Consider the following 22,869-nt stretch of genomic DNA (forward strand, 5'->3'; position numbering starts at 1 on the left):
ATCTATTTCAGTGAAGACAGACGCGATAAAATCATATTATTATAATTATCTAATCAATTTAATTTTTTTGTGGATGGTCCACACATTGAGGTTTAAAAGATCAACGGATCAAATCATTAAAATAGTACTCGGGCCAAACTAGACCAATCCACATAGCGCACTAGAGACAAACCAAACCACTAAATCAACTCTTAGTTGCACTCCATCAATTTATAATTACTGTCATCGGTTGTTATTTATTTGTGAAATTATTCCTATATATCCCAATGTATTTGAATAATAGATTACAATAATGAAAAATTACATATGAAAATGTAAATTAAACCGAAACGATCTAATGTAAGCACATAATTTTACAAAACACAAAAGACAGTAATAACCAACCATCACCCAATTTGTTATCATTGTGGTACATAAAAATCACCTCCCACCATCCATTGGCAACATCATATGTTCCCTCACACTATCGTCCCTAGTTGTTGTTGTGTTACTACTGCTAGTAATACAATCTAACTCAAACCCACTTAACTTGCCACCAAGCAAGTGCTTACTCTCTTCACCATTCAAATCAATTTTTACCCATGGATGCTTCTTCATCTTTTTGTTGATCAACCCCTCCAATTCCATTGCTACTTCCTTCATAGTAGGCCTTTCTTCTCCTTTTACTATTAAGCACCTCTTTGCAATATTAGCTACTTCTGTGAGCTCCTCAACAATTCCTTCAATTTCTATTTGTTCATCGATAACTTGGAACAACCGATCATTTTTCATACAGGAAAGAAAATACCTAGCTAGACTCCTCTCCTTCTCTGGCTTGTCAAATGACAACACCTTCTTTCCAGTGATTAACTCCACAAGCACTACTCCGAAGCTGTAAACATCACTTTTTTCTGTCAATTGGTTTGTGAGCATGTATTCAGGGTCTAAGTATCCAAGAGTTCCTTGCACCACCGTTGCTAATTGATCTTGGTCTAGTGGAACCAACCTTGATGCTCCAAAGTCTGACACTTTTGCAGTGTAGTTATCATCTAAGAGTATATTCGTAGACTTAACATCTCTATGAATAATAGGAACCGATGCTGCAGAGTGCAAATATGACAATACTCCAGCCGTTTCAGCAGCTATTCGCAACCGATTTTCCCATGACATATTAGATGCCTTGATGTGGTTATGTATATGCTCAAAGAGAGTGCCATTGGTGATGAATTCATAGACGAGTAAAGGGACTTGAGTTTCCAAACAACAACCTAAGAGTTTGACCACATTCCTATGATTGATCTGTGATAGCACGACCACCTCATTGATGAATTGCTTTATTTGTCTTTGATTCATAATTTGTGATTTTTTGATGGCCACCGTTGCGTTATCTACTAGAATTCCCTTATAGACTGTTCCAAAACCTCCTCTACCAACAATTTTATTGTCATCATAGTTGTTGGTAGCCCGCTTGAGCTCTTCGAAAGTAAAGATTTTGATCGCTTCCCGAGTCGGTCTCTCTAGTCTAGAGAGTTGTTGTTTCAACATTAATCCACCATTCTGCTTGAAGAACTTTTCTTTAAGCTTCATGTGCTTTCTTTTGTTGAAAATCCAATACAACCAGGAGCTACTCACCAAAACAGTCAAAGCACCAATGGCAATACCTGTATTTCAAATAAGTCATTTTTAAATAACAAAGACTATAAACATCTTGCCAATATTGATTCGAAACTATGCATAGCAAGAAAATTATATGACTCGCGATATTAATAAAAAAAAATGTCATTAAACTTACAAATTTTACAAATTTTTTTTATTACTACTAATGTAACATGCAATAATAAAACTTTAAAATCTGGAACAGACCCATTGAAATAATATGTTATGTATCATATGAGTGACTAAGATAAATTTGTAAATTATTTATTAATTTATATAGCATTACCCTATTAATAATTTTAAATATTCTTTCAAGTTACTGGAGTATAAAAGGATGTGGATCCAATTGGGGATGTAGGTTACAAGTAAATTCTTCCAAATTCATTAATTATATGTGAATTAGGTGTTGTACTTTATTTATTTTACTTTTTGACATATATGGCATTACTGTGGGGATATATTTTCTGGACACCAACACGTGGCATGGTGACGCCGACGTGTCAGCCGAGGTGCCACGTGCCCTGGTAGTTAAGCCGAGGTAATCTCGGAGAAGCCGAGGTCATCTCCGAAGATATCGGAATCCGAGATAAAGGGGCAAGAGTCCTAAGGCAAAAAGGGGACATAGTCAAGATAAGGATAAAGCTCTTGGGGAGTTTATCTCTATCTCTTAAAGAGTCCAGAGTAAACAGTGAATTAAAGTTCATGGAAGTCATACTTCTAGTGGGACTTGGATTGGGTATATTATAAAAGAGAGGCACCCCCGTGGGTCTAAGGTATGTAATTGATATTCTGAGTATTCAGTTTAGTACTTGATTATCTTTGAGAGACATACTGACTTGATCGTCGGAGTGCCCCCGGGTGGAAGAACCACCGCCGGAGCTTTTTCTTTCTGTTTCAGGTTGCTTAAGCCATCTATTCTGCTTGTGCTCTCCAGCTGATCACTAAACGGGCAGTGTGGTCAGATTTTCACCCACACAATATGGCGCCGTCTGTGGGAACGAAGGAAGAGTAGATGGCCAGTAACGGACAGCAGGAAAATATTGGGAATGACGCTCCCACTGGGAGTGGCAGACCAATTGACCTCGACATTGAAGGAGACAACCACAATTCAGAAGCCCGTGGCCAGGGCCACAGAGAAAACGACGTAAACCTGGAAAGCGACACGTCAAAAAGAACAAACCAAGGAAGGTACTACAATGAAGATAACCTCTAAGTATGGAGGGACAGGTGCCTACGGAGGGATGAGGAAGTAAAAGAATTGGCGAACAAGTTAGCAGACCTTCAGTCAGTCGTCAACTTCATGATGCAAAACAATGTAATGCAGCCACCATACCCGCTGCAAGATACGCCGATACCAGCGACCAACACCCAAAAAGGCGGAAGAAAAACAATCCCCGAGGTCCCTCAGCATACCAGGAGCGGAAGGCACTCTCACCGGCCTTCCAGGGAAGTCGGGCGGGAAAGCCGAGGCAAGAAGAGTCCCGAAGGACGCAACACATGAAGAATCCAGACCCCAAAGAACATCGACATGTTCAGGGGCAAATACTCCACTTTGACACAACCCATGAAGAAAGACCCAAACGGACCCACCTCGAGGCCGAAAGCAGTATGCCAAAAAGATTAAAATCCAAAGACAGCCGAGCTCCAGGGAGGAGCAAAGAAGACCTAAGGGACTACCTCAAAAGGAGGCAGCAGAATGCGGAAGCCGAGGTAAACTCCCCAGTAAAACCGAAGACAGCCTTCTCGGTGGAACTGGACAGATTCGAACCGCCCAAAAGATTCAGTATGCCGAGGTTCCAAATCTATGATGGTAAGTCAGATCCAAACTTTCATGTTGGGCTATACCTAAATTCAATGGCACTATACAGCGGAAACGAGCCGCTGCACTGCAAAGTATTCCCCTCATCCTTTGGGGAAATTGCGTCTGATTGGTTCCATAAGTTACCAAAAGAAAACATAAAGACATGGGAAGGCTTGGCCGAGATGTTTGTGGCCAGGTTCGTGACCAACAAGCTGCAACCCCTGAGGGTTGATGCTTTGATGGCTCTAAGAATAACCAAGGAAGAAGGCCTTAGGGCCTATGCGAAGAGGTACTACGAGGTGTTCAACCGAATACCTGAATGCAACCAGGAAGTAACAGTCGTGTCTTTCAAGAACGGCCTGAAAGATGACTGCCCACTACGGAAGTCTTTGGCAAAAACATTGCCAAAAAGCATGGAAGAACTCATGGCAAGAATTGAGAAATACGCCAGGGCCGAGGAAGATACGTCGGGAAACAAAGAGGTGAAGCAAGAAAAGGGAAACGGCTCGCCAAAGCGAGCCCGAGTCAACAATGGGCCGACCAAACAAGAAATAGAATTGAGAAATAAACAGGCGGTGACGACGGTATTCCGGATCCCAATCCATAAAATCTTAGATCGGATTCGAAATCAACCTTATTTCAGGGCTCCGGCAAGAGCACCGGGGGAATTCATGGGAAGGAACGTTGGTAGACGATGTGCCTACCACAATGAAGAAGGGCATCCAACTCAAGGTTGCAGAGCCTTAAAAGCACACTTGGAGGACCTGGAAAGACAAGGCCTTCTGAGGGACCTGGTCGATGAGGCCAGAACAAGGGAAGAGCAGGCAAGGTTGCCTCAAGCACCAGCAGCACCCCCTCCCCCAGCACAGCTACCACAAGCAGGAGAACCGAGGGTGGTCAATGTGATCTACTCAAGGGTCAACGAAAACGAAGTCAGAGGAGAAACCCAGAGGGTAAGACATTTACAGCATATCTACCAAGTTGGGGACAAGAGACATCGGCCAGAAGAATGCCAAGGGCCAATGATAGCCTTTACTGAAGCCGACCTAGAACTGGTCCAACATCCGCATAATGATGCCTTGGTAGTATCCCTCCAGGTTGGGGAGTGCCAAGTAAAACGCATCCTAATAGACCAAGGCAGCTCCTGTGATATCATGTACGTCAGATGTTACAAAGAGCTAGGCCTTCACCCCGATGACCTAGAACAATCCAGCGGCCCGATGGTCGGCTTTAATGGAACGCCGACATGGCCACTAGGTGCAACAAGCTTGGAGGTACAAGCTGGCACTAAGAAGATCAGGACAGAATTCCTGGTAATTGACACACCCTCACCATACAACATCATCCTGGGAAGACCGTGGTTGCATGCAATGGGGGCAGTTCCCTCGACGTTGCATCAACTACTCCGGTTCCCAACAGAGCATGGGATTGAAGAAGTCAGAGGGGATCAACTACAAGCCAAAAATTGCTCCATGGCAGCAATAAAGTCCACCTGTAGTATACGGGAGCCAAAGAAAGCAGAAGTTGAAGATGAGGACATAGAAGTCCTGGAAGACGTCGGGAAAGAACCAACCGAGAAAAGCGAAGAAGCGCTAAAGAAAATCCTCGTCCAGGAGGGTGATGAAGAACGATTTTTCCTTCTCGGCTCTGGCTTAGCTAAAGAAGAAGAAAAAGAACTGGAAGATTTTTTAAGGGCAAACATAGAGGCGTTCGCCTGGACACCCTATGAAATGCCTGGCATTGACCCCGAGGTCACTTACCACAGTCTGAATGTCGACAGATCGGCAAAACCAGTGATTCAACGAGCCAGAAGGCCGACGTTATTGCACGTCGAAGCAGTGGAGGAAGAGGTAGACAGACTCCTTGAAGCCAGGGCCATCCGAGAAGTTCAGTACCCAACGTGGTTGTCCAACACAGTAGTAGTAAAAAAGAAGAATGGCAAGTGGAGGGTTTGTGTAGATTTTACCAGCCTCAACAAAGCTTGCCCCAAGGACAGCTTCCCTCTGCCCAGAATCGACCAACTGGTAGACGCCACTTCGGGACACGAAAGGATGAGTTTTTTAGACGCATACAGAGGGTACCACCAGATTGCTATGTACCCTCCAGATGAGGAGAAGACCGCGTTCATCACCCCGAAAGGCCTGTACTGTTACAAGGTAATGCCTTTTGGGCTGAAAAACGCAGGAGCAACCTATCAGAGGTTAGTAACAAAGATGTTTAAACATCTGATCGGCAAAACAGTAGAAGTTTACATCGATGACATGGTCGTAAAGACCAAGGAATCAAAAGGTCATCTTGCCGACCTAAAAGAGGTCTTTGACATACTCAAAAGATATCGGCTCCGACTCAACGCCGCAAAGTGTGCCTTCGGAGTTGGGTCAGGTAAATTTCTAGGCTATCTGGTAACAAGAAAGGGCATTGAGGCCAGCCCAGACCAAATCAAGGCCATCCTGGAGCTACAGAGCCCAACATCGGCAAAGCAAGTCCAAATGCTCACTGGAAGGGCCGCAGCCCTAAACCGATTCATCAGCAGAAGCTCAGACAAGTGCAGACCCTTCTTTAACCTGGTGAAAAAAGCCACAGACTTCCTATGGACAGAAGAATGTGAAGCTGCCTTAGCCGACCTAAAAAAGTACCTGACCACAACCCCGGTCCTTTCTAACCCAGTCCCAGGGGAGGAATTGTTTTTGTACTTAGCAGTCTCTGAACACGCAGTCAGTGCAGTGCTAATCCGAGAGGAAAAAAGGGAGCAAAAGGCTGTCTATTATGTAAGTAAGACTTTGGCTAATGCAGAAACAAGATACCTACCACTGGAAAAATTAATGCTAGCCCTGGTAACGGCTTCAAAGAAATTGAGCCATTACTTTCAGGCACACAAGATTGTGGTTCTAACAGAGCACCCACTAAAGTCCTTATTACATCAAGGAGACTTAACAGAAAGGATAGCAAAATGGGCAGTAATACTAGGCCAGTTTAACCTGGAATTTAGGCCAAGAACAGCAATAAAGGGCCAAGTTTTGGCCGACTTCGTCGCAGAACTCACACCTGAAGCCATCACACCTCGGGCTCCGTCAAGCCAAGATGAGCATCACCCCAACAAGCAAAAAGAATCCCAGTCAAAGACAAAAAAGCAAGAGAAAGAAAAACTCAGACCGTGCAGCATCTACATCGGTGATTCATTCAGACTATTCGTCGATGGAAGTTCAAACCGCCAGGGGGCAGGAGCAGGAGTACTGCTGATATCTCCAGATGGGGAAATTATAGAACAGTCCATCCGTCTGGGGTTCAAAGCCTCCAATAATGAAGCAGAATATGAAGCATTAATTGCAGGACTAAAGCTAGCAGCAGCAGCAGAGGCAGACGAGGTAATTGTTTTTTGTGATTCACAATTAATTGTTAACCAGTCAACAGGAGAATTTGCAGCCAGAGATGAAAGAATGTCGGCATATGCAAAGGAAGTCATCCGACTGGCAGCCCTATTCCAGAACTGCAGATTACTCCAAGTTAGCCGAGATGACAACACCCACGCCGACGCATTAGCCAACTTGGCCAGCTCAATTCAAACTGGAAAAACAAGGACAATTATGATCGACTACATGTCGGCCCCGAGTATAGATAAACAGAGTACCGAACAAGAAACAATGTGCGTGGGCCTTGGACCAAGCTGGATGGATGCAATCATTGCATTCCTAAAAGAGGGGAAGCTGCCAGAAGACCATAAAGAAGCACATAAAATTAGGCTGAAATCGGCCAGATTCAGTCTAACAGCGGAAGGCCATCTCTACAGGAGGTCCTTCACTGGACCACTTCTAAGGTGCGTACACCCTTTGCAGGTTGAAGATTTTCTTTACGAGATTCATGAAGGAATTTGTGGAAGCCATGCTGGGGGCAGATCGTTAGCCCACAGGGCCATTACCCAGGGGTATTGGTGGCCCTACATGCAAAAGGATGCCGAAGCCTATGTAAAGAAGTGTGAGCAATGTCAAAGGTTTGCACCTTTGATACATCAGCCAGCTGCCGACCTAAACCCAGTATCCAGCCCTTGGCCGTTTGCCCAATGGGGCATGGATCTGGTTGGACAACTTCCCCAAGCAACTGGGCAAAGAAAATATTTACTGGTAGCAACAGACTACTTCACAAAATGGATAGAGGCAGAACCTCTTGCCAAAATCCGAGATGTGGATGTCAAGAATTTTATTTGGAGAAACATAATCACCAGATTTGGGATTCCAAGAGCAATAGTTGCCGACAACGGAACACAGTTCGACAGCAAACTTATCAAAAACTTTTGTGCAAAATTCAAAATCAAGAACTATTTCTCAACTCCAAGTTTTCCTCAAAGCAATGGGCAAGCAGAGGCGTCCAACAAAGTAATCCTGGATGGAATAAAGAAGAGGCTCCAGGCAGCAAAAGGAAAGTGAGTGGATGAGTTACCCAACGTGCTTTGGGCATATCGGACTACGCCGAGAAGATCTACAGGAGAATCCCCCTTTGCCATGGCCTATGGCACAGAAGCAGTCATCCCATTGGAGATCGGCATCCCAGGGATCAGAACCCAGGGAGTAGAGAGTGGCACCAATGACATACTCTTAGCCCGAGACCTGGATTTATTGGAAGAACGAAGAGAGAAGGCTGCGATTCAGCTCGCAGTATACCAGCAACAGCTTGCCAGAGCTTACAACAAGAAGGTTAATCCAAAAGATTTTCAAGTTGGCGACCTAGTCCTAAGAAAAGTCGTCGGGAACAAGAAGGACCCCAGGGAGGGCAAGCTTGGCCCAAACTGGGAAGGACCCTACAGAGTTACTTCAGTATTAGGCAATGGAGCATATCGGCTTGAGGACAATGAGGGCAAAGCATTGCCCAGACCTTGGAATACTTGTAATTTGAAATTTTTCTTTCATTAGATAAACATCATTGTTTGGCCGATATTATCAATAAAGTCTTTTCAGAATCCTTTCAACATGTTCGATTGATAAAGTTATGCATGGATGTTTATTGAAGACATATCAAACTCAAGCAAAGCTGATTCCTTATCTTCACTTGTTGAAATTTGTAGCAATTTACAAGTTGAAGTTAAGCCGATGTTATTCCTTAATCCACTTGTTGAAATTTGTAGCAATTTACAAGTTGGAATTAAGCTGATTCCTTATCTTCACTTGTTGAAATTTGTAGCAATTTACAAGTTGAAGTTAAGCCGATGTTATTCCTTAATCCACTTGTTGAAATTTGTAGCAATTTACAAGTTGGAATTAAGCTGATTCCTTATCTTCACTTGTTGAAATTTGTAGCAATTTACAAGTTGAAGTTAAGCCGATGTTATTCCTTAATCCACTTGTTGAAATTTGTAGCAATTTACAAGTTGGAATTAAGCTGATTCCTTATCTTCACTTGTTGAAATTTGTAGCAATTTACAAGTTGAAGTTAAGCCGATGTTATTCCTTAATCCACTTGTTGAAATTTGTAGCAATTTACAAGTTGGAATTAAGCTGATTCCTTATCTTCACTTGTTGAAATTTGTAGCAATTTACAAGTTGAAGTTAAGCCGATGTTATTCCTTAATCCACTTGTTGAAATTTGTAGCAATTTACAAGTTGGAATTAAGCTGATTCCTTATCTTCACTTGTTGAAATTTGTAGCAATTTACAAGTTGAAGTTAAGCCGATGTTATCCCTTAATCTTCTTGTTGAAATTTGTAGCAATTTACAAGTTGGAATTAAGCTGATTCCTTATCTTCACTTGTTGAAATTTGTAGCAATTTACAAGTCGAAGATAGGCCGAGGTTATTGCTTAAGTTCTTATAGCAATATGTGGGTTGGTTAAACCCTAGTGAAGATGCTTAACACTTGTTGAAATTTGTAGCAATTTACAAGTTTGTGTTAAGCCGACATGTGATCACCCGCTGAGGTAAACAGAAAGTTACAAGTTAAAATAAAGGTTAAGTGTACTGTTCATTACTTGTTGAAATTTATAGCAATTTACAAGTAGGTAAGACTAAGATTACCATTTAATACTTGTTGAAACTTAAGAAGAAGCTTGCAAAAGTATATATTCCGAAATATATGTTCTATACTTGTTGAAATTTATGAAAAGATTGCAGGTTAGTGTCTTACCGAAGTAAAAGTTTTATGGTTATACCCGAGGTATGAAACCCCGAGGAGATTACACAAAGAAAGCAACATAAGGAAACATGCAAAAAAAATTTTCTAAGTACAAGACTATGCAGAAGCAATCAACAGAACATCATAAGATTGAAATATCCATAGCAAGAACAGTTGCAATTACATACTGAAAAAGGCACATCGGCCATAAGAAGGAATATACATTGTCCAGGAATTGAAAGAAAGAACAAAGTACAAAATCCAGAAAAGAAAGAAAGGAAAATCAAGACTCTGGAGCATCAGCAACAGCAGGAACTGGGACCTCGGACGACTCAGGTGGAATCTCCTCGGCCACTTTCTCCGCTTGTATTTCAGCATCTATCTCTGCCAATGTTGTGTCAAGACTTCTTTCAGTCAGAAGGAGGTCAGATGATAGATACCCTTGAACAGACTCCCTGGGCACTTCCTCAGCATCATCACCCCCCTCATCTTGAGTTAAGTCCATAACTTGCTCAGCAGGAGGAGGGGACTTGGCTTCGGCAGCATCCTTGGGTTTTCTCACCAAGGCCTCACCTTCATCTTTTTTTTCATCTTCATCCACGGCCTCGGCCTCAGACTCTGATTCACCTTCAGGAGGAGGTGGAGGGAATGGTAAAGGAATAGCGTCGGCCTGACGCAATGGCGAGTCAGCAGGAAGATCAAGCTTCTTTATCAAAGACATCCAACCAAGGGAAAATCCCCTGTTGCATGCCTGCCTGACTTGAAGCTTGTAGTCTTCTGCGACGTCGGCCATGCCTTGAGCATAGGCCTTTTCATCGGCCTCTTTAACTTCGGCCTCTTTGGTGGCCAGAGCCTGCTGGAGTTCTTTCTCCGCTTGAGTCTTCCTAGCCTCAGCCTCTCTTTTCTCGGCTTCAGCTACTTTTTTAACAGCTTCAGCAGCCTCGGCATTCTCAAGAGCTAAAGTTTGAACTTTCGTTGCAGCCTCGGCCTGATCCTCCAGTTTCTTCATTTTTGCTTCAAGGGCCCTTATTTCTCTCTTCATTGAAGTTGCTTCCCTCTTCATATCAACCAACCTTTGGCGATTTTCAAAGGATTGCATTGAAAATGAATGGGCATGCTGGATAGCCTAAATGAAAACAGAAGTATCAGAAAATTTTCTCAGAAAGAAACAGAAGGAAAAAACACAAATACAAATAGAAATACTTACTTGAGCAGAGTGTTGGAGCATAAGAGCATAATTTTCATACTCACTAAGTTTGGCATTTCGCTCCAAGTCATTCGGTAGAAGGAGAGCAGTGCTAAGAGCAACAGCAACATTAATGTCGTCAGCACTCTCACTAGCCATAATGGGCCTGTCCTCCAGAGATAGATCAGGGGCCCAGGGGACGTCGGGCTTTTTCGAAGCCGAGGTCGTCGCAGACGATGACCTTGGCCTCTTTGTTTGTGTAGACCCTGAGGGTTGACCCTCAGCAGACCTCTTGGTGGAGACAGAGGCTGATTTCCTGCTTTCTGCCAGCTTTGAAATAGGCACAGTATCCTCAGCTTCGGCATCTGTAGCCTTGGCCTTAGGCTGAGCCTTTTTTACTCTCTTTGGTTTGGGTGGGAGCATTGATTGCGTTGGTGCAGCTTCGGCATCAGTTGGAAGGTCGGCGAGAAGGTCTTGGACAACAGGCCTTGGGCGAACCATTTCGGCAGTCTTTACAAGCCTTCGTCGGCGTTTACGTTCAGAAATTGGTATCAAGTAGGGGGCCGAAGTTGATGGAAGATCGGCTGGGTCAGATGTGGACTCTTGATCGGTTCGGGATGTAGAAGCAGTTAAGGTTGTGGCTGTGGGTGGAGAAAGACTCTTCTTCCTTTTTCTTGGGACGTCGGGTAAGGTGGATTTGTATGTGGGGATAAAATTTAGTAAAATTGGGGCTTTTCGTTTATGGATTGGAAGGCCAAGAAGTGTTTTCAGATCTGTTCCTGGGAAGAAGGATTGACGAAAATTTTTCGGTGGCTGATAAAGATCTGCAAAGAAACAGACGTCAGAAACAAAAAGTATTAAAAGTCTTAAGTAAAAACAACTAAGTGTTGACTTAGGGCTCTTACTCTTGCCCTCTGTAATTGTTCGAGGAAGAGGGTAGAGGTGGACATCTTCATCTGGGCCAAATTCCCAATTTCCAGAAGCAATGAGAAAATCATCTCCAGCCCCCTTGTTGGAGTCTGGGAGGTCGGCTATGATTTTGTACTGAGTGGATCTCGGCTTAAGGTAATAGACAAAACCCCTATCCTTCAGATCAAGAGGGCACATGGTATAACAATATTGAACGTCGGCTAGGGTGATTCTAAGGTTTTCTTGCCTAGCTAAGGCTATAATACCGTTAATTACCCTATAGGAATTGATGGTAAGTTGCATGGGGTTCAGCTTATAGAAATGGAGAACTTGACGAAAAAGGGGATCAAGTGGGAGCCGAAGTCCACATTTAGTAAAAGCAACTATTGGAAAAGGCATTGTATGGTCTGTAGGCACGATGGTATCATTATCCCCAGCCAGCTTAAGATGAACGTCGGCTGGGATAGAGAATTCCTGCCTAAAGTATTCAAGTTTTGTTGGGGTATTTACCCTATGCCTCCACATACCCATTATGTCGGCTTAAACTAAGAAGAATATATTTCAGAAGATGGGCGTTTTTCAGGTTTTCCTAAAGATTAAGGGTTCTACAGACAAATCCCAAATCTATAAACTATGAAGATAAAGATCGAGGGCACAGATCTGGGGCAGATACAAAAAAAGAGAAAACAAAAACGACGTTTCAGATTCACGAATAGAGGTATAGTACTCAGAAACAATAGAGATACAGAAACAAATCAAGAATAGCGGTAAAGAGAATGATGAAAAAGCATAGAAGTCCAAGGTATAACCACAAATTCAAGATACGAGTAAATCCAAGACCTCGAACAAGATCAATAATGGCAAACAGACAGACAAAAGCACATAAAGAGAATGAAAGAATTAAAGGAAAGGGTCTTACCAGGACAAATGAAGCCGAAGCAATGCTCGTCGAAACCAGAAACCAGTTGCAACAGCAAAGAGGGCTTTTTCAAGAATGAGGGGTTAAGAACAATCCTAGAAGAGAAATTGAAGCAATGGCAGATTCGAAGAACAAGAACGAGCTTTCAGAAAGACAAAGAGCAAGAAGATGGAATGAAAAAGTGAAGAAAAGATAGAGGCAAAAGAAGTTTTGTCAAAAATGTGAAACGGCGGCAAAATTAGGGCAATCATTACGCCTAGGGTAACGCACGCGTCAGACGGCGCAGACAAACGAACAGACAGCTTCCAGGCGCGTCACTGACACGCTCCAATAAAGACGAAACACGTAAAAGAAACAGTTAGATATGCATGACAGCTTATGCGCGTGGGAAAGTACAACCGAAGCCTTGTTCTCCGAAGAGAACACGTCGGCTGAAAGTAGATAACCTGGGCCAAATAGTTTTTGAGCCAATACTCAGAAAAGAGGTGACAAAAAATATCGGAGTAGGTTCCATCACCTCAGAATGCCGAGGTAATAGAACCTAGGGGGCAGTTGTGGGGATATATTTTCTGGACACCAACACGTGGCATGGTGACGCCGACGTGTCAGCCGAGGTGCCACGTGCCCTGGTAGTTAAGCCGAGGTAATCTCGGAGAAGCCGAGGTCATCTCCGAAGATATCGGAATCCGAGATAAAGGGGCAAGAGTCCTAAGGCAAAAAGGGGACTTAGTCAAGATAAGGATAAAGCTCTTGGGGAGTTTATCTCTATCTCTTAAAGAGTCCAGAGTAAACAGTGAATTAAAGTTCATGGAAGTCATACTTCTAGTGGGACTTGGATTGGGTATATTATAAAAGAGAGGCACCCCCGTGGGTCTAAGGTATGTAATTGATATTCTGAGTATTCAGTTTAGTACTTGATTATCTTTGAGAGACATACTGACTTGATCGTCGGAGTGCCCCCGGGTGGAAGAACCACCGCCGGAGCTTTTTCTTTCTGTTTCAGGTTGCTTAAGCCATCTATTCTGCTTGTGCTCTCCAGCTGATCACTAAACGGGCAGTATGGTCAGATTTTCACCCACACAATTACCAATCACAATCTGAAGCACAAGAACTCGACCAGCAGTGCAACGTGTTCCATCTGTTTTGCCATCACTGTAATATCTCTTGGGGCAAGAACACGTATAATTCCCAGGCGTATTTAAGCATTTGCTTTCCTCTATACACTGGTTGAGATTTGAATCTGCACACTCATCTATGTCTGCAAAACAATCAAAACAGAGGAGGGAGAGCTCAACAATGAAATTAAAGCATCACAAAAGCAATATTTATAGAATCAAAAGCAATTGAATCCGAACATGATGAATATGAAGCTAGCTAAACGGATACTATACTACTAACCTTTGCAACCATCTGAGAGGTACGCGTTCCCTTTGTAACCCTTGGAACACTTGCACAGATACCCATGACCAATTTCTGCCTTATAACAATCACTATGATCTCCACATGCATAACTAGTCACATTTCTCTTAGCTTCATCACATGTCTCATTATCCCATATTCCCCAATCAAGCACCATTGGCACCATGTTTTCCGTAAAATTTTGAAGGTAAGTTTTGGAGAAATTAAACGCAGCTTCTTCAACAACAAAGGCATAGCTGCAGGGATTGAAGTCTGATACATTTTGATGTTCGTTGTAGCTACCCGCAACAATTTTGATATTGCTGAGTCGTTTTGGGATGGAGGTCTGGCAGCAACCAATTCCAGAGCAAGATCCATCATCAGGAACATAGGAGATGTTCATACAACTTGACACACACCCAGTTGCAAAAGCGAAACTGTTGTTTTCAAAAATTCGGAGATACCCATATGTGTCGCAACCAATAGAAGCGAACTTGTTCTTGGTACTAATGGAGAAATTGGCAGTGTCGAGCCATGCATCTACGTTGCTCTGTAATGGTGTACCTAACAGGTCATAACAATTACGAGATATGTAATTCATGATGCCTAACTCACCCTCGTCGAGCGATATATTTGTAACATGGAGATTACCATGCCATAAATATGGCTGGGAATCGCTGCAATTAATGAAGAAATCTTCATTGTGATAACAATTCTCTTCCACGCCGAATGGGTATGGGATGCTTAAATTCCCGCAACGGTTCACGCAGCCATGATTCTTCAAATCTGCTTCTGTTGGTGGTGCTGCTTTTGTTGCTGCTGAGAATGACATTATCACCACCACTAGTTGTACTAGTACTAGCGTCATGATGATGGGTTGTAGTTTCAATTGCATTCCTTGCCAAGAAGCCATGGCTAGCTTGCCTCTTGGAAAAAGCTTTTCTGTATTCAAAATTCATATATAATTGTCAATTGTGAAACATTTCTAGGCAATCACGAAGAAAAAGTATTCCGAGTCGATTAAAGTAATCAGTGCAAAATAAACAACATAACTTATTGGAGTGATTTGCAACTAGTCTAACAACTGTATGGATGGTATTCACTGTAATAAAAAATTTAAAAAATCAAATTAACTTTGCCGTTATATCAATTTAGTCTTGTACTTCCTATTGTATTATTTTTTCCTATGATATTTTATATTGTGTTGATCTAGTTTAGTTGATAAACATTCGCTGATAAATTAATAAAAAAAAAAATATCCATTTAAATTAGACATCAATTTCTCAATGACTTTTTAAAAAGTTTATATATGTCGATCAATTTTAATTAAATTTCTAAAGAGATCTTATTAATTGGATTAAATTGACGCAAAATAAAAATATTTAAAGAAAAAATTGATAATCACAGTCACTGTTTGGTTGATTTTTCATAATCTGTTTGTGAAATTTTTTTCAAAAAAATTACATACTAGTTTTCACAGAAATAAACACAAAACAATTATTTTAAAATTTTTTAAAATTATTTTCATCCCAAAAAAGAGAAAATTATATGAAAATAATGAGTTCTTAAATTTTTTTTCCTTTTGCCGAACTAGTTTTTGTTTTTTTTTAAAAAAAAAAAATCTCAAAACTTAACCGAAAAGAGCTTGTTCATGATACCAAACGCTAATCAAAGCATACAACTTCAAAAGGCAAATCATGCTCTTACGATGCAACAAAAAGTTTTCAGAAACCAAAAAATGATAGTACTAGAGAGAGATCATGCAATACAACCAAAGCCAAATCAAATCCATGAAGATGTCACGCAAATGGGATGCAAACACCAGAATTGGATCAATTGAATAGTACAGATGCCTACCTCACAGAAGGAAAAAATGAAAAAAAAAAAAAAAAACCTTTAAAACAGTTTTCTTGGCTTGGAGCAGTCCCCTCTCTACTTTTGCTTTTGTTGGTAGTAGAGAGTTTGCTTTTGAAATAGTTATATATATGCTAGCGGGTGGCACACGCAGTGCGTATGTAATTCAAATAAGTAAGCATAAAAATAAATAATAAAGAAATTAATATTATAATATGTATGTTGTTTAAATGGTAAGAGCATTCTTAATAAAATCTAAGGTCTTGGGTTCAATTATTGCTCATGCCTTTGAATAATATTGTTTTATTTTAGGATAGGAAAATTTATCTTACCTTTGAATAATATTGTTTTATTTTAGAATAGAAAAATTTGTCACGTAGCAGAAAGAGAAGTCACTACACTATTAGACACCAAATCATCTGTTCACATATATAATAGTATAAAGAGAAGTCACTACACTATTAGACACCAAATCATCTGCTCACATATATAATAGTATAAATGGACTATTGGACACCAAATCATGTGCTCACATATATAATAGTATAGATGGATTTGCTGCTTCGTTTTGCAAGACTACTCTGTTTGTTTAGTACCCTCTCTTGTATTTGTCCTTAGGACTGTTTTGGTAACTTACAATAATAGCAAAAAAAAATTAAAAGTTAGATAATTATACAAAAAATTAAAAAATTCTTTTTTCTCTATATTTTTTTTGTAAAAAAATAAAAAAAAATCATTCCAAATATTTTTCACAAACAACGTAATTCTATTCGCACACTACAAAAAGTTCTAGTATACACTATTTGTGTTGTTTTAAAAGATAAATAAAAATAAATTGCTCATTTATACATATATGTTCAAAAGTTTATATTTGAACAACTACTTTTTATTTAGAAATTTATATCTGAACATTCGACTTTTGTTATGAAATTTATATTTGAACTGTATAAATAATATTTATTGAGATTTTTTGTAGTATATGCTTATAGAATTTTGTTGTCTTCTTGATTTGTTCTACTTCGTCTATATTTACTTCCATCACAAGATAGATTGACTTTTATTTGTGCTGCTATTTCAACTCAAAAATTAGACTCATTTTTCAAGATCAATGATATAGAAGTCTATTAAAGGCAACTCTTTTTTATATATTATTTGATTATCAGCCAATTATCTTTTTTGCGCGTCACTAAATTTGGAAAATTCGTCTAAAAAATAAAACTTTGGTAAAAAACATCCAATTTAGCGCTGGTCCTCTAATTGATGTTACAATAGTTGACGCAGTCATTTGGAGGAACAGTATTATTGATGTGTGCCGAGTTAAATTCTATTGTAATTGAAATTGGATTCCAGTGATGCATGCATGAATGAATGAAATGTTTGTTAGTCCAACTTGTAGAGTCTTTTTTTTTTTTTTTTTTTTTTGATAACCGAGTATCCGGGCCAGCATCTCTTCGGAGTGACGCACCTCGACTAATCTCGGGACCCTGAGCCGATCGACCGGACAAAGACGCAGTGGCCCGCCAGTAGCCAGCTGGGGGTGGGATTCGAACCTGAGACCTAGAGAGGAGCAAACTTCTAGGTCCCTGGTCCCTTGCCCTCAACCAACTGGACTACCCTTGCGGGTTCCAAATTGAAGAGTCTTGATAGCGATAGTCAATTGCCAATTCTCAGCAAGACTAATTCTAACTCATGAATTGTCTGAATTTTGTATGTCAATGCTCCCAATTTCATTTATTCTATTTGTGTAAGTATTTAGTAAATCTTATTTACGTATTGCTCCAAACTGCTAGAAAAAAAAACCGCTACAGTCACACAAAATTTTCCCCTCAAATCCCCTACTCTTACCTGTAAGAGTTGGAAAAAAATATGTGAATGAATCATTAATCTAAAACATATTGATTCATATTTATTATGTAATTCAAAAATAAACAATGACACAATTACTAGAGAATTTTATTATATACACCTCCATACCACATACACCCTTAGTTATACTATTTTCTTCTTTAATTATTAGTTACATTATTTTCTTCTTTAATTATGATCAAATTTCTTTTGTAGTTACGATATTATTTTGAAATTTTAGTTATGATTTTTTTTTGTGTTTGATTATGAATTTTTTTATTTTTTTAGTTATGACTCAGAAAGTTTAAAATTATATATTTTTCTTCTATAATTATAAAGTATATATAATACACACTCTTGTACCATAGTCTTAATTTCCCCACAATTACTATGCATTGCAATTTCTCTTCTTTTTTTAATTATTATCAAACAATAGGAAAGTAATTACAAATATGAGAATATTTAAATTATCAAATAAACTATTAGTCCACAATAATTAGAAAGTCAATAAAACCTAACAAAACCAATATATTAGCCCATCAAGCCCAAGCCCAACGACCAAATAAATCATCACCACAACCCTATAATGGGGAAGATAATGGGAGAGAAATAAATAACCACCACAAAAAATATTAAACTCTTCTTTATAAGAGTTGAACTTGAAATCTCATACTATAAAAAGTGTTACATAACTATTAGGCCAAATATCTTGGTTGCATTGTACTTTGTCATTTACTAAAAATATTACATAAATTAAATTACATGATCCTGATGGATTTATATTCTCTATGGGGAAATTCTGTCTCCAGATGTGTAGAACTTTCCACGAAAATGGCCACTTTCATTGGAAAGGAATTGAATGGATGAGATCAAGCCACGATAGCCAAAGGATTTGAAACAACAGCAACGTTGTCTTTTCATAAGCCAATCTATTTTTAATTTAACAACGTGGTTTTTGTTTCTTGTCTCTCCATTTCTTGTTCTTACTGCGAATAAGGAAAAGTGGTCCCCAATCGATTGTGAGGCCCAGCTCACATGTAATAAATAAAATAAAAATGGGAACAATGTTTTTAAAAAAATATGAAATTATGATTTAAGAAAAAAATGAAGAGCGTTTTTTTAAAATATAAGTTATAGTGTGTACCTTAAAAAAAAAAAATTCACACCATACATTCCCTAATGTAAACACAACATTCTATAACAAACATCATAACAAATTGTAATTTATTTTAATAATATTATCAACATATTTTTTTTATTTAAATTTATTTTTCTCACTTTTTAAGACTAAAAATTATTAGTTAAGCGTTATAATTTTAATATTAGCCGGTGACTTGTGTAATGCACAAAATAATATATGCATATATATATATATATATATTGAAATAATGCTTCATATATTTTAATTGAATTACTTGTGTGTATGTTCATAAATATATACTAGAAGTAATTGGTACACACGCTGGGACGGCCGAGTTTATCATCTTGCAATTATTGTGTTTAAATCTCATATTTTAACAAATTTTTCGGATTTTGACTAATCAACAGATTGATATGGGTTGGGCCTATTTAAAAAACTAAAATCACATCTCACCTATAACCCCAAATCTTACAAGCCAAATCATGCTTATATTATTAAGTTCTACACATTTTTCATTCACATATTTTTAATATTTTCATTAGTTACTTTTCTTGTTTACTTTCCAACATAATTCAAGTACTTTGATTTATTTTTTTTTTAATCTTTTTACAGTAACGTATAATACCTACAAACGGAAAGAAAAAAAATAAAAACATTAAACATGAGAACAAAAAAAAAATCAAACTAAACATTAGACTTACCCATACAGGCTCTTACGAGCCGAGTTTATGGCAAGCTCAGGTTACAAATCGTTGTCCAAAATCTTAAATTATCTTTTATGGATGGGGAAGGGATGAGTATTCAAGTGGGCTAGGACGGACCATGGTTGGGTGGGCCAGGTTGGGTAATATCAGATTTTTTGTCTGTAGACCATTTGGGGACCCCTATATGATTGTTTTTTCTTTGAAAAAAAATAAGATTATGAAGTGGATGATTGAATTCAAAATCTAAAATGAAAATATTGTATAAATATGAAAAGACGAATAATTAAGATATTCGAAGAAAAAAAAAACACACTAAATTTTGAGTATACTGCTCATTTAACTGCTACTGAAATATTTTCTAAAAATACAAAAAATGAGACATTAATATCAACTCCAACCTTCACTTTATATACTACTGTATATATATAGTTATTTAAAAATATATTGCAAAATATGTAATGTACAAAAATATTTTTCATTTTATTGTGTCAAAAAAATGCAGGAGAAATTATAGTGTGCAATTTTAAAAGAGTACATGGTAAAAAAGTTTATATAATTTTTTGTAATAGAGCTTATGAATGTTTGTGGAGTTGCACGTATGTAAATTTTAACTAATTACAAATTGTCACATATTATAAAAACTTACAAAATATTAAAAATATATTTTAACAATACTTTTTAAAATCATTATACCATTTTTTTTAAATCATTGTTCTATTTTTTTTTAATTACATGTGAGCTGGGCCCCACGGTAGATTTGGAAAAGTGAGTTATATTGATTTGTTTTGAGACGTTGGTTAAAAGTTAGTTTTTTAATATTTTTTTTGATTTTTTTTAAAATTAAATTTTAACCAAATTCCTATATTAAGCGATTATAAAGATTTAAGAGCAATAATAAGCAATAAAACTATTTTAGGACGAAAAGGGTATCGTTAAGATAAAAATTAAATAGCTCTTGAAACCACAACGTTCAATTTATTGTTTCAAATCATTCGATTGTCCTTTTCAATGAAGTGGCAGGTTTTGGTGGAAAGTTCCACGCAATTTGGAGATAAATTTAAAAGGGAATCACATCTCAGTGAGACAGAATTTTTTATTTTATTTTATATAACTATGAAGATTTATTAGTTACACTTGCACCTCTACTGTGATATTCCTGTTCCGTAATATATTAATTGGTCCTTAAAATGAGTATGATTATGTGTTCAATATGATTTTGTGTGCAAGTATGTGAAAATATGTGATTTTGAATTTCTATCTGCTTACCGTAGGAATATCTGTTTGATTATCTGCTTTTGAAATTAAATTGAAGGCCTTATTGGCCACCGAAACCAAAATTGATTGCGCCATTGTGATTGACATAATTTTTAGAACTTATGGTAAAGTTTAATTGAAAAATTGATTCAGACCAGATTAAGTTGATTAAATTGGCGAATTAGTGCCCAATTATTTCTTATTATTAAATTGTGACTAGTGGGAATTTATGTAAAAAGGCACTATACACTCAATGTCCTCCTTGTATATTCATTTGGGCTGATCAACTCTCTAGAAAGAGAGAAGGCCGGCTGTTAGAGAGAGAAAGAGAGAGACTTGTGCAATTTTTGGCTCAAGCTTGGGGATTTGAAGATTTAACTCAAGAATTGACTAGAGCTGGGATGTTTGAAGCTCTTAGGTGAGTGAATTTGTGAATGTTAGTTGTGATTTTGTGAATTTAAATTGGAATAATGATCAAAAACATGAATTTGATTGAGCATGATGTAATTGAATTGGTTTTGTTAAATTAAGAGCCAATATGTGCATGCATGTAAGAAATTGTTTTGAATTTGCATGTTTGAGCTTGAAATACATGATTCATGTAGAGTTTTGGTTAAAGCTCATGTTATGATCACCATTTGTATCATCTAAGTTGAGAATGAGAGTAATACATCACATGCATGTACAATTTATGAGGATAGGAGTTTTGAATGCATGAATGTGTTATGATGAAAATGAGTTTGGTGTAATTTGAGCAATGCATGTGATTATTTTTGTGAAATTAAGCTCCATTATGTTGTAATTTAGTGTTTGTACCATGTTAATACATGAATATGTGAAGTTTGAGCTGAGATTATGAGTTTGGAACCTTTGGAGGTCGTTTTGAGCTCAAGAACACATTCTGAAAAACCCAGAAATTTGATGTCCGCTCGAGCGGGGAAACAGCCGCTCGAGCTTGAATTTCGTGCTCCCAGTATTTCTTCTACAGACCATGATGTCCGCTCGAGCGGGGAGCTACGTAGGATGGACTTCCGCTCTAGCGTCCAAGTTCCACGCTCGAGCGTAAAAATGACATAACCAGTACTTTTGCAGGCCTCATGGGTCCGCTCGAGCGGGGAAGTCCACGCTCAAGTGGGGATCCTGTCTTTTGAAATTTTGTTTATGCGTTCTGTGTTTCGTTTTCCATCATCGTTCACTTGTAAGCACTCTTAGGCATGCATTGAGCATTGTAATTGAGTTAATGAGATAAGAATGAAGCATAAAGAGAAAAATGTGAATTTAGAACGGATTGAATTGTTTGTGACCCTTTTATATTCATGGAATGTGTAGGGTCGAGCTCCAGGGCGAACCAACCAACCGATCACTGTGAGTAATATCGATATTTGAAACTTGTCATTTGTCCAATTGCTTATTTCCTTATAAGCCTTATGAGTCTGCCAGTTTGAATTATGGACAAATGTTTGATATGAATGAAAGGATGGGCCAAAGGCCGTTTTGACATGAATGGATGGGCCAGAGGCCATTTTGACATGAATGAATGGGCCAGAGGCCGTTTTGACATGAATGAATGGGCCAGAGGCCGTTTTGACATGAATGAATGGCCCAGAGGCCGTTTTGACATGAATGAGTGGGCCAGAGGCCGTTTCGACAGGAATGAGAGATAAATAGCCCACATGCCAGTATGTTGAAACCACAGTCACTTGACTTAAATTGTGTATATAAATGTTAAATAAAAATGTGAATTGGGCCCAAGGCCGTTCGGAGTATGTTGTTCTACATATCGTTTGTGTCTTCTTATTTGATATTATTCACTGGGCTATCGCTCACGCCCATTCATATGTTTGTAGGTAAGCCAAGAGAGGTCCAGACCCAGCCCCAGTGAAGTCTATGTGGAACAACAAAAGTTTTTGGGATAGTCAGCCCTTGTGTCTCACGCACGAGACCCGTCTTCGCCCTTTTGTTATGTAATTATATTTTGTCCTATTGGCGAAGACTTTGTATAAGTTGTACATAGTTTTGATGGGTTGACTTAGACTTACGTGATCCTGTTTGTACTGAACCTTATAAAGTACATATTTTGTTGTGAGTTATTAATGTGCATATGTATGGTTTGTTATGATGTGCC

At 38.8% G+C, this 22,869-nt stretch overlaps 1 protein-coding gene across 1 annotated transcript; it reads right to left on the reverse strand.

Moving 5' to 3' along the window:
- Positions 1-266: 266 nt before the first annotated feature.
- LOC145822827 (wall-associated receptor kinase 2-like) lies at positions 267-15,037 on the reverse strand. The gene is made up of 3 exons (XM_082921112.1): positions 13,947-15,037; positions 13,636-13,806; positions 267-1,640 (listed from the first exon to the last, which is right to left on the reverse strand). The coding sequence occupies exons 1-3, from the start codon at positions 14,857-14,859 to the stop codon at positions 421-423; spliced, it is 2,304 nt and encodes a 767-aa protein (XP_082777238.1). The 5' UTR covers positions 14,860-15,037; the 3' UTR covers positions 267-420.
- Between the last annotated feature and the right edge of the window lie 7,832 nt (positions 15,038-22,869).

Source organism: Camellia sinensis, chromosome 3 (genome assembly GCF_055761805.1).
Source record: "Camellia sinensis isolate YWXY chromosome 3, ASM5576180v1, whole genome shotgun sequence".
NCBI lineage: Eukaryota > Viridiplantae > Streptophyta > Magnoliopsida > Ericales > Theaceae > Camellia > Camellia sinensis.

Bases quoted from the DNA above. Each gene is read 5' to 3' on its own strand.
- LOC145822827 (XM_082921112.1), bottom strand. From the start codon at position 14,859: ATGGCTTCTTGGCAAGGAATGCAATTGAAACTACAACCCATCATCATG. The intron at 13,807-13,946 runs GTTAGTAGTATA...ATTGTTTTGCAG, and splicing joins CCTCTCAGATGGTTGCAAAG to ACATAGATGAGTGTGCAGAT. The intron at 1,641-13,635 runs GTAATTGTGTGG...TTTGAAATACAG, and splicing joins TGTGCTTCAGATTGTGATTG to GTATTGCCATTGGTGCTTTG.